General features: G+C 40.5%; 1 protein-coding gene across 9 annotated transcripts in view; it reads left to right on the top strand.

Moving 5' to 3' along the window:
- ICA1 (islet cell autoantigen 1) overlaps positions 1-12,190 on the top strand; it is a 124,838-nt gene that overhangs the window by 65,139 nt on the left and 47,509 nt on the right. For all 9 annotated transcript variants that reach the window (XR_005593763.1, XM_039523090.1, XM_039523087.1 and 6 more), the window contains 2 exons: positions 8,481-8,578; positions 11,124-11,173. Coding sequence is in view for 8 of the 9 variants with exons in the window: in XM_039523090.1 (XP_039379024.1) it covers positions 8,481-8,578; positions 11,124-11,173 (148 nt within the window). In the remaining variant the exon portion in view is untranslated. The remainder of the gene's footprint in view (positions 1-8,480; positions 8,579-11,123; positions 11,174-12,190) is intronic.

Here is a 12,190-nt window from a genome sequence, read left to right as displayed (position 1 = left end):
ACTTATCTTTCATACAAAGAATATTTCTAATATTTCATTTTTTTCCTGTGTGCCTATATATCTTTAATGTGCATGTATAATTTAAATATATTTAAATTTTATATTATGTTACAAATATACATAGTGTGTATATAACTGTTTCACAACAAAATTTTGTGTGCACTTGCGTGTGGGTTGTGACACAGTTAAGACTACTATATGGCCAGATTAAAGCACAGGTACTATAGGCCCTAATGGCTATGTATATGGCTAAGTCCTCAGCTCCTGGGGTCATGTGATTACATCAGAATCCAGGGTTTGTTTGTTTGTTTGTTTTGTTTTGTTTTTAAGTTTTTAGCCTTCATGGCTGGGAAGATTGGCTTGAAAATATGAACTGAGTGTAACCAATGTACCAATATCTGCCTGAGTCTGTCGAAAGCCTGAATCAGTAGCTCTGAAATGAGTGAACTGCCCTGTGCATCTTGATGGGGTGTTAACCTCAAGAACCACTGCTCTTGATGGCCACCATCACCCCAGAAGAGGACTGTGTATAGCAGAAGCTGCTAATGGATAAAATTTTATCTGCTAAAGAAATGCAACTTCTCTGAGAAGATGTGTCCATCAGCAGCTGCACATAAAAATTTCTGTGTCAGCAACAACACATGAAACTTTTTCCATTGTAAAATTAAATCTGACGGATAAGTGTAGCTGCTGATGGAGAGACTATGTATGTAAGACAGAAATTTTATCCAGTGAAGACTGCTTCGGTCAGCTATTCATTTGATGCATACATTTTGGAATAATGATAAACAGCTAAAAATGACCATAAATCCTGTTGTGTTTTTAAATCTACACATTGCACCAGATCTACTCAAGGTTAATCTCTGTGCCAATTTTTGTGTAGAAAAACAATAATCCTTTAAAAAAAACACAAATTGATACTAACACATTTAAGCTACAGTTATATTTGGTGAAATTAAACTGAACAAGTGCTAATTAGAAAATTCAAAAGGAATAAAAACTAACAGTGTGTGCAATTTTGAGTTTGAAAGGCCACTTACATGTAGAAAGAATTAGGAATTTATACCCTGTAAACCAGTTTCCAAACACACACACTGGAATTATGATCAAGAACCTCCATAATTTAAAATATATATGGAGAATCACTGTAATTCTTAAGTCTGGTGCTTGTTACTATGCCATCAAGTCACTTTTCTCATTTTGAAGCCCTGTCCTGAAAAACACATGTTGCTTAGCTTTAGTCACACAAGTTGTCCCATAGACTTCACTGGGACTACTTGCATAAGTTAAATTAAGCATAAATATTTGTAGGATCAGGACCTTACTTTAGGACATTATTTGAAAACAAACATTGTTTTCTTAAATGTCATATTTTAGTTAAATATAGACTCATTGAAAAATTAGCAATATTACTGTACAGTGGAAATTACTATTTATGTTTAGAAGTTTTAATTAATATATTAATGAGTATTCATGTATTAGGCTTACCTCAGCAAAGAGCCTCTGAAACGCCTGTTGGGATTATTTCTGGAAAGAAAACATTGTCTTTGGAGATGCTTGCCAAGCTCTGTTAATGAAAAGCAACCCATTTGTTTTCTTTGCTTCAGGGTGTATTCTGAGAGTAGTGTAATTGTGCTATTGCAGCTGTATTTCCTAACTCTTAGTTTTATGCTTGATGAAAGATGATTATTAATGTTTAAAGACTCCATGCCTCCTGATGTGGAGAGATCTGTTTGCTACGGTATTAATCAAGGGAATGGGCTGATTGAGCGTGTAGAACGTTAAGGTTGCACTAACCTGAACAATTTTACTCTATAACAAATATGTCAGAATACGCATCAGTTGCTTCTTTTCATGAATGAAGCTCATTTATGTATCCTTTAATTGTTTCTTTCTTGCCATAGTTACTTTAATATTTCATTAATTCCTGTTTGTTTTTTGGTAGTATAAGTCCTAACTTCCTGAATTGCTCACAGGGGTCTGGAAGTAGTGTGGGTCCTGAACTGGGGAAACAAAAGACCTGGATTCCAAGCTCTGCCACTAACTCACATAACTTCTCTGTGTATCAGCTTGTCTATCTGTAAAGTGGGGATGATGCTACTGACTGACTACTTAGAGCTCTTTGAGATCTCTGGCTGTAAAAGCACTGCATAGGGATTATTATGTTCGGTTGTCTTTTTCTTATGTATGTCATTCCTCCTGATTCCTATTTACTATCCCACATTTTACTCAGTGTTTAATTTATAATGAAAGAGGAGCCAGGGCTCAAGCAATTTTTTTACATTCATAACTGATGCAGCAAGCCCACAGGTGCCAGGGTGATGAGCTGCCAAGCCCAGAGGCGCTGATTTTACTCACTAGGTGGGATGGTGGTCCTAGCATATCATGTTACCCCCCATGGGGCACTTCGTTCTTTACATTCATCTGCGCTAGGAACTTTTGTAGCCATTTTTCAGCACTGGTGCCATCAATCAGCTATAAAAAGCAGGTTGCAGACCTTTTTACCAATTTGCCATTGAAACCATGTTGAGTTAGCGAACACAGAGGTAAAAATGCCTGTAGCCTGGCTTTGGTAAAGCTTACACCTTTTATAACACTGGTGTTGAAAAGTATATAACAATTTCCTAGTGAGAAGGTCAATATTTTGGACAGTAGAACTGGGAGGGCATCCATATACTTTCCCTGGCCCTCTGCCAGTTTGCCAGCTGTCCCTCACACTGCATGGGGGAAAGAAATAAGGGTGGTTGGATATATGGCTAATTCTCATTCAGCTGCTAATATAAACCCATTCAATTTTTTTTTTAATTTATTGGGGGAAAAGAAGGAAACCACAGTGGGACAAAAGCGCTTTCATGGTCTATCAGCAGATGTCCCATAATTGTCTTATTGGGTGGGTCGTCTTCATGGAATTATATGAAATGATTGGCATCTAGGTCTGAGCATCAGGGTTTATCTAGGTCAGGTATGAGCAGCCACACTGCAAAGCCATACTCGAGTTACTGTGTCATCACTGGTGCTGTGCTAACCAGTGTGTGTACCTAGGGCATGTGGGGGCAGATCCTGTGGTTTTGTGCTGTAGTAAGATGATCTGCTCTATGATTCTTTCCTGGTGGATTGTGAGAGAACTTATCTGTCCTTCTGGATATGTGGGGGGAATTGTGGGAAGGCACTGAAGGACTGTCAGCACTAGAGTCGTTTAACCTATGTCCTCACTGCAAAGTTGGCACTTACCAGCTCAGGAGTTAGCCTACAACCCCAAACAGCAGACGTGAACAGTAAGCACCACCAAATTTGGGTGAGACAGTTCTGTTTGTGGTCAAGAGCTGGGTTAGAAGCAACACCTGAGTAAGAGTCACTTCCTATACATTTGGTTAAGGCTTCAAACATTAGTTCTTTACGCTAGGGATTTTTAAACCTATGTAACCAGTATTAAACTGGCATAAAAGAGTCCACATACAAAAAGTATACTAGTTTAACTTTTAACATTTCAATTAAATTGGTGTGATTTCTGTGTGAAGACAAGCTCTAAGGCAGGGGTCCCCAGTGCGGTGCCCACAGGCGCCATGGTGCCCGCCGGGGTGTCTAAGTTCGCCCGTGCACTGGCCGGTGGACGAGCATCTGCCGAAATGCCGCCGACAAGCAGCGTCATCCAGAGGCGTCGCTGCTTGTCGGCGTCGATGCCTATTGACGTTGCCGCTTGGCAGCATTTTGGTAGATGCTCGTCCGCCACCACGATCCTCCGTGGCTCGTCGTCTGGGGCCTGCCAGATGAAAAAGGTTGGGGACCACTGCTCTAAGGAATGTAGTGTGTACAGGGTTACACAAAGTATATTCCTGATTTTATACTGGAGGGGTATAAATGAGACAATCAAGAAGATTCTGTTAATACTCTGAGAGTTGAGTTTCGGGTACAGGCATACAGCTCTCAGCCAAGTCAATGGGAGCACCGCACATTCATGTAGTCCAGTGGTCCCCAACCTTTTACGATGAGCCACGGGAGGACCGTGATGGCGGACAAGCATCCACCGACGTTGCTGCTTGTCGGCAGCATTTCAATAGGCGTCGCCACTGAAATGCCGCCAACAAGCAGCAATGTCAATAGGCGTCGCCGCCGACAAGCAGCGTCATCCAGCGTCGTCGTTGCCGAAATGCGGCATTTTGGCGGCGACGCCTCTGGATGACGCTGCTTGTCGGCGGCATTTCGGCGGATGCTCGACCGCCGGCCAATACATGGGCGCACTTAGATGCCCTGGCGGGCGCCATGGCACCCACAGGCACTGCATTGGGGACCCCTGATCTAGTTAAAGTATATGATCCTATGCATATTGCTTATTCTGAACCAAATAGCTTTGGTTTAGTGTGCACAACTCCAGTGACTTCAGTGAAGTCTACTTATTATACTATCTGTAAGGTAAGAGAGAATTCCTCACTCCATCAAAACATAACATAACCTACCTACCAAAGATATTTACAGAATGCCAAATGCTGTTGTTTCTATACTTGTTCACAACTGCAGTCGCAAACTGTGGATTTACATTCAGCAAACCAAACTGTTAACCATTGTTTCTTAACTTAACTACATTTATTTTTGTATTAAAATATTTGCTAAATTCTCTAGCCCTTTTGTCTCTTTCATAAAAAAATAAGTGCTTTTAGTGGAGAGAGAGAAAGGAGAAAACACTGAGGTATTTGTTAGCAGAGTTCAAGACAATATTTCCTAAATACCAATATGATTAAACTTGGATATTGCATTAAAATATGGCTACCATTTTTTAATTGTCATGAGCATAATGTCCCTTTTAATTGTGGACTTTGTGCTATATTTGTTTTTCCTAATACAGGAAATAGTAACTTCCATTAATATTATTATTCTGTTACCTTTTCAGACACTTGTGAGCACCATTTCTGTATGGCGTTTCCCATAGTGTGCCGATCCTAGTACCATAAAAATGTATTTCCTGAAACAGCCTGAGCACTGATGGAAAATGTTAGCTTAGTATTAGAGTTTCTAAGAGGAAAACAACTGTTTAAAAAAACATTGTATGTATATAATTTTCCCAGGGAATACTGAGGATTTTTCTTTCCACCTTTGAATCATTAAAGGGAGCATGGGTGCTAATCTGGTATTGCAGTTACCATGTTATGGTAACCACAAACTTTTTGGAAATCAAAACAGTTAAAAAATCATATTGTAAGTTGTATTTATTACATTCCAATAAAAGTTAAAAGGAAAGACTGAACGGCTGAGGGAAATGGTATTGGAATATGGAGGGTGAGAGAGAGACGGTCAGGGAAAGGGGCCCTAAAAGCCCCATGTCTGGCTGGCAGAGGATTTCTCCTCTGAGAGCACTGCGGAAGACAAATGTAAGGCTGCCTCCTGAGGACCCCGCAAAAACCCTGGCATAGGGCATATGCCACGGGCGGGTCCGGGGGAGAAGAGGGCATGTCAGGGACAGGACCACAGCACACTACACTGCAGAGATTCCAGGCAGTGCTGTGGCCCATGCGGCAACCTGAGGAGGCTGCTGTAACTTAGACAAGTCCTCAGGCCCTGTCAGGGCCTCTTCAGCCTTTGGAGAAGCCAAGGATCAGTAGGATACAAAGGTGACGTACAGCCCTCTCCGCATTGCATTCTGTGCGGTGCCTCTGAGCTGCATCTCACCAAAGCCTTTAGTCTGTTGGAACCTACTCCTGTGCCTATTTAAGTCGATGGAAAAACTCCCACAGACTTCAGTGGTGCAAGAACTGGTCTTTGGTCACTGGTTTGAATGCAACCCAGTCATTACCATCTGTTGTATGGTATCTACGAAATACAAGAGTGATTTCATTCTAGGTGCCAGTGGGCAAGTGTCCATTTCCCAAAACCCACAACGCCCCTCGTAAATGGTGCTGATTAATGCCCTTTTTGGCAGTATAAGCAAAGGGGTCCTGGACTGAACTGGAAGAGGGAGTCATCCCACTATATTCTATTTGCAACATAACATGAGAAGCTTGCACTACTGCTGCATGTGTTTTTTTTCTATTCTTTAAACACCTTGACTCTCCAGTGCTTTTAATCCAGCACTAAATTCACTTAGGCTACTTTACAGAAAAATAAACTTGGGATAAAGAAAACAAAAGCCTTGCGAGATGTAGCTTTATGGCAAGCACATTAACGTGGTTCCTAAACACCGAAAGTAAAATAAGTACAACTGGCTGCCTTCATATAAACATGGACCAAAATTATATAAACAGGAGCTAGAAATGCCCCTGCTGGTGAATAATCTGTTCAGGTCAGCAGGGGAGCAGTAAAAACAAACTAAACTAGATAAGTGGGGATATTTTCCACATGGCAGATCAGCTGGTGACTCTAACTTTCCTTTGTGATCCTGTGGGGAATTTGGAGCGAGAGCTTTCCCTGGTTCTACTATTCCAGTGATGTATGCTAGCATTTTATTAAGACTCTGGACACAAACTATAACGGTTCTCTACTCAGTGTACTTCTCGCAAAGTGTGTTCTCTCTAAGCAAAAAATAAATACATTGGTTATCCTGAATATCAGCAAGGCTTAGAGTAAAATGAACACTTTAAAGTGCAGTTATCAGAAAAGGGACAGTAAAAGTGGCATTTACTTACCCAACGGATCTTCTTTTGTGGGTATTCCAAATCATGATATCTGCTCCATTTAGTTTGTTACATTCACATAGTGTGTTTGGCATAGCGCAAGATACAAATATAAATCCTGATCCTTCAAGATACACTTATGTCTGCACAGAGCTCTGTTGAATTCAGTGCTATTCTGCATAGGCACAAAGATCCACTCTCACAGTTCCAAGTTTACGATCTGGGCCCAAATCCACAAAGGGACATAGGCCTTGCAATGCTCAGCATTGCAATCTCTGACTTTTAGGACTGTTGCCGACCGGTGGAATCCACAAGCTCTGAGTTATGCACCGAGGCTCCCTATACAATTCATGGGGCTAGAGTGATGCCTAAAAATGGGGTCCACAAAAGGCAGCACGCTATGTGAGGAGCTCCCTAAACTAGCTGATAGCAGATACTAAGGAGAGGGATTTATCCTAAACCCCACTGGTTTGTAGGGAGTTAGGCACGTAAGTCCGGGCTTGGGGGAGCTGCCTATCTCTCCTTGGGAGCCACAGCTGGGAACCCTCTCTTGGAAGGAAAGTGCCTAAGCTGTTTCTTGCAAGAATGATGGTGGCACACACCTAACTCCACACAAAATGGCCTGGGGATGAGGCAAGAAAGAAATTTTCCTTGGGGCCAGTGATTGGAGCACTCATCTGGGATGCGGGAGACCCTCTTGCTTGATGAGGACAAGGGATTTGAGCATAAGTTTCTTGTATCTCAGGTGAGTGCCCGAACCACTTGGGTATGGAGTTACTCTCTCTGGCCCAATGCATATTTAATGATTACATTATTTATATGCACCTCTACCCTGATATAATGCTGTCCTCAGGAACCAAAAAATCTTACCTCATTATAGGTGATACCGCGTTATATTGAACTTGCTTTGATTTGCCAGAGCGCAGCGCTGCCCCCCAGAGTGCTGCTTTACCATGTTATATCTGAATTTGTGTTATATCAGGTGGCGTTATATCGGGGTAGAGGTGTATGTGGAGTAGCTGCCACAAGAAAGAGTGAGGCAGACCCACATCAGAACATCCCAATATATACCTTTAATGATCATGTATCTAATCCTTGGCACTGAGTGCATAAACTGTTTGTGTATTTTTGTTTGCATGTCAAATTTGGGACTAAGATGATAAACATGAAACTCCAGGATGCAGTTACTTACATATTTATTTTTCAGTGCACGACAGTGCTTTCAACTGACAAAATTTCCACTTTAGCCACCTCACAAAATCTGCGTCAATTATAAAATAAACACCAAATAGGTTTTGATGACGTACAGTAACTGGAGGTCATATAGTACAAGAGTTTGTCACTGAGGACATAGATGTGGCCTTATAGTCTTTGCACATGAGCTAAGTTGTCAGGGTCCTGTAAATAGCTGTGCTAGAGAGAGGAGATGAAGAAGCAGTATGAAGGAAAAAATATGGCTTCATTTTATTTTTAATTCTAGTTCATCTTCACACACACACAAAAAACACAACCCACTGTGTCAGTGTGTGGGCTGCAAACGGAACAGATTTTTCTTAAATACGTGTTGGAAACAGAATATGAGTTTAGCAACAGCCAAGAGGCCTCCTTCAGAAATGAATGGTCAATAAAGGAAATGTATAGTGAGTGGTTGCTTCTTTTCATGTTGTTTATACTGTAGCTCTGCTTTAGTGAATAATCACTAAAAAAAAAATTTTACCTGCAGGAATTTTCTCTCTCTAATTCAGACTAGGCTCCAGCACTTTGAAAGTATTTTGCTCTCTTTTGTGGACTTAGCTGGGCCAGTTTAATGTTACGTGAAAAATATTTCCCTGACCGTCTACCATTTTCTTTTTCATTTATGTATTGATTATGATCTAGAGCTTACAAGATCCTGTAAATAAATTAAGTGAGAGAGCTGAAAAGGAGGAGGATTTGCAGACTGCAAGCACCAAATCAGTGGAGGATCAGCAGAGTCAGTAAGTCACGTGTCCTGCATCTCAGAACAATGTATTTTTTTCATCTGTGCTGTGCTCTCCAATTAATCTTCGGGTTTGTCTGTTTTTTAAAGGTTATTGTGAGGCGCCTGTCACGCTTATAACTGTAAATGCAGGCTCACTTTATTTGAACACTAGAGATTTGGATAAATAGAGATCAAAGTGGAGGAATTCCTGTAATACTGCAGTGTATATATCAGATCCCCAGCCAAGAAGCCACGCACAAAAGTTCTGTCGTAAACTAAAAGTGAGCAATGTAGAACAAGTACAATTAGGCCCTTGAATTAACTGCTTTCTGCTTTACTCTTTCTATTTAATAAGGGGGAAAATGCAAAAACTGAAAAATAAAGAGAAACAGTAAACAACTTAATTCAAGAAAAATGATAATATTGCGCTCCATCCTTTTCCCTTTCATGCTCTCTTCCTTGCACCTGGGAACAGGAGCTGAATTCTCGCTTGCTTTAAGCACCGATTAGTTTTTATGATGTATACAGTATTGGCTATTAATCCAGTACAGCAGTAGGTACTTTGCAAAGAGAACATCTAAGTGAGCTGATTTTATTGTGACTTGAGTTACCTGCAGCTCTGAGGTGAGAGGGATGTATGAATGGGATGTATGTTAATCTTTAGAGCAGCTGATCAGGGGATGGGAGAACTGGAGGATGAGATGTGATCCCTCACCTATGGAAACATCAAGATTCAGTTACGAGGACATACAGTGATGTAATCCTGATGCCACCTGTTGTTTTGACCATCCAAGTAAAGTAACTGCATAAGGATCGGATGTCAAAAAATTAAGAACAATTTGAATGCTGGTTACTGGGTTTTGTTTGGCTGGTTTTTAGAAGTCTTTTTGGAAAGACTGTTCCATTTTTAAACAAATTAAAGAATCAGAAGATATTTTCCGCTAGCTAACAGGTTTTAAGTGACTCCTATTTGGGGGTTAAACAGGTTACAAAGGACACAGCCAAGTGACCTTGTGCACAGTCTGTTTTCACAGCACTTCTGTGAATCCATTGGTTGTAATGAGACACTAGTAAAGAATCACAGAAAAAAAATTCTCCTAAAACTGAAGAAGGAACTTCTGGAATAAGGAAAATTGTATTAGGAATGAACTACTTAGTGTGTAGTCCTGTCTTGAGTGCAGAGGACTTGACTAGATGACCTCACAAGGTCCCTTCCAGTCCTACACTTCCTCCACCCCACTCCAATTCAGAGCTTGTGCCTAGAAACTTCCCCAGTCCCCATATTGCCTGAGTTCCTGCTACAGTTTAAAGACAAAAGCAAAACAATACACCTATCCTGAGTGCTAGAATCATGGTTCATGTTGATACTAGATATAGTATTGTAGATCTTGCCAGAAAACACATCAGCTGTCATGTAATGGGCACACTTGTGTGTGTCATGGCTTTTCACAACCCTCTGTAACAGAGAAGAAAGAACAGTTTCCCTCTCCCTCATTTTCTTCCTTAAAACAAAAATATTAATAACCATTTCTAAGGCTTTAGAAAAAATAAATATAAATCCCCATCGAATCACTAAAAGCTTTTAAAACATATTTTAAATATCTGACTTGTTTGCAGGGGTGGAATTGAACTCACTACCTTGATTAATGAACTTACATTACTCTCATCAGGTCATTTATTCTTCTGGTACTCAACTATGAGACCATTGGTTAAGTCAATAACACAACCCCTTTACCTTTCTGCATTTGATGGCTGTTGAATTTTACTTATGTTGTGAACACGGGTTAAATTAACATGGCTGGGGTTTTTTGTTTTATTTTTAAATAATCTTAGGGCTTGTCTACACACACAAATTGTACTGCTTTTACTATACCAGTATATAGTTGAAGCAATGCAACCCCCACTACTGTGGAATCAGTTATATTAGGAATATATAGATAGCTATATAGATAACTACATTTATTTGGTTAAATACACCATTAATCAAAATAGTTAAACCGGTATAAAAATTGTGTGTAGACCAGACCTTATGTTGCTTGTTCATAACATCAGCACCGTTGATTCATTCTTTCCAAATCTGTGCTAACACTGAGATGGATGTAACTTGACTGGAGTCAGTGGACTTGCACTAGGAGTGAATCTGGCCCATACTATTTATTTGCTGCCATAGATCGAGTATGCAAAATGTTTTTGTGGGGGATGGTTATAGCTCCTTAGTGAAAAGTGGGCAAAACAAAATCTGGATCCACAGAATCCAGTTGTATATTGTCCATTACAGATTTTTAGATAGATAAAAATGGGACTTAAGCCACTTGACAGTTTCTCTTCAACTCAGTTTAATCTTTAATAGGTTTTGCAGACAAAATATTAGAAGGCAACAATTTACCTGCGTACTTGGGAAGTAAAGGGATTAATGTAAATTACTGTTTTATTGCTACTGATGTAATGCTATTATGGTACAACTGAAGAAGGAAAGGTATCCAAAGTTTCTGCCTTCTACAAGATGTATGACACTAAAACATGGAAGTGTGCTCTTCATTTTTTTCACTCTCCAATTTAAGGTTGATTTCACTAGATGAGGAGAACCACAGCAAGGAACCGACCTATTCAGGTATTATTTAATATCCTAATGTTTCTCAGTTGTGGTGATCTGTGTAATGTATATATTACTTTCCGCAAGCTACTTCATAGAGATTCATAGAATTAAGCACACAGGGCTGGCTGCAGGCACCAGCCCAGCAAGCAGCTGCTTGGGGGTGGCCAACGGTGAGGGGCGTCACGTCTGGGTCTTCGGCGGCGGGTCCCTCGGTCCCTCTCGGAGCAGAGGACCAGCCGCCGAATTGCCGCCGAAGACTGAAGCGGCGGCAGTAGAGCTGCAGATTGCGATCGTGGATTTTATTTATTTGTTTGTTTGTTTGTTTTCTTTTGCTGCTTGGGGCGGCAAAAACCCTTGAGCTGGCCCTGTAAGCACAGAAGGGACCATTACATTATCCAGTCTGAACTCTAGCCTGCAGATTTTAAAATGTTTATCCCTGGTAGATGTAGTTTACTCAGGCCCAGATCCTCAGAGGTATTCAGGCACCTAACTCCCATTGAAATCACATCACCATTGATGTCAGTCGGCATTAGGCACTTGAATATCTTTGAGGATCTGGGCCCAAGTTTCTGATGGACCAGAAATCACTTTGTCATCCTCATATGACAGGAGTATGCAATCCTGCTTCTTTCCAAATACCAAACAGAAATATTTATCGAACACTTTTGCCTTTTTTGCTTTATTATTACCAGTTTTACCATCCTCGTCTGGCTATTCCCATTGCTAGGACTTTTGTTCCTAATATACTTAGCCTCCTTTTTATTGTCCTTAGCCCTGCCAGGCATGGATTTTTTCTGTGATTTCTTTAGCTTCTGCTATCAATTTTCTTAAGTTCTCATTTATAATGAGTTCTATCTAAGTAACTTTATTCCATTTGTTATATTGCTTTTTAAAATCTCTAATTGCTGCCTTCACTTTGCCACGGGTCCAGGATGGGCTTTTAGCCAAAGTTGTCATTGTTTAATTGTGGCTTTTTGGCCACCTATTAGCTCTTCCTTAAGCACTTCCATTTTCATTAAGATTTTTTCTGTT

Source organism: Mauremys reevesii, linkage group 2 (genome assembly GCF_016161935.1).
Source record: "Mauremys reevesii isolate NIE-2019 linkage group 2, ASM1616193v1, whole genome shotgun sequence".
Lineage (NCBI taxonomy): Eukaryota > Metazoa > Chordata > Testudines > Geoemydidae > Mauremys > Mauremys reevesii.
The sequence above is the reverse complement of the archived record's forward strand: the minus strand, read 5'-3'. Positions and strand labels throughout refer to the sequence as shown.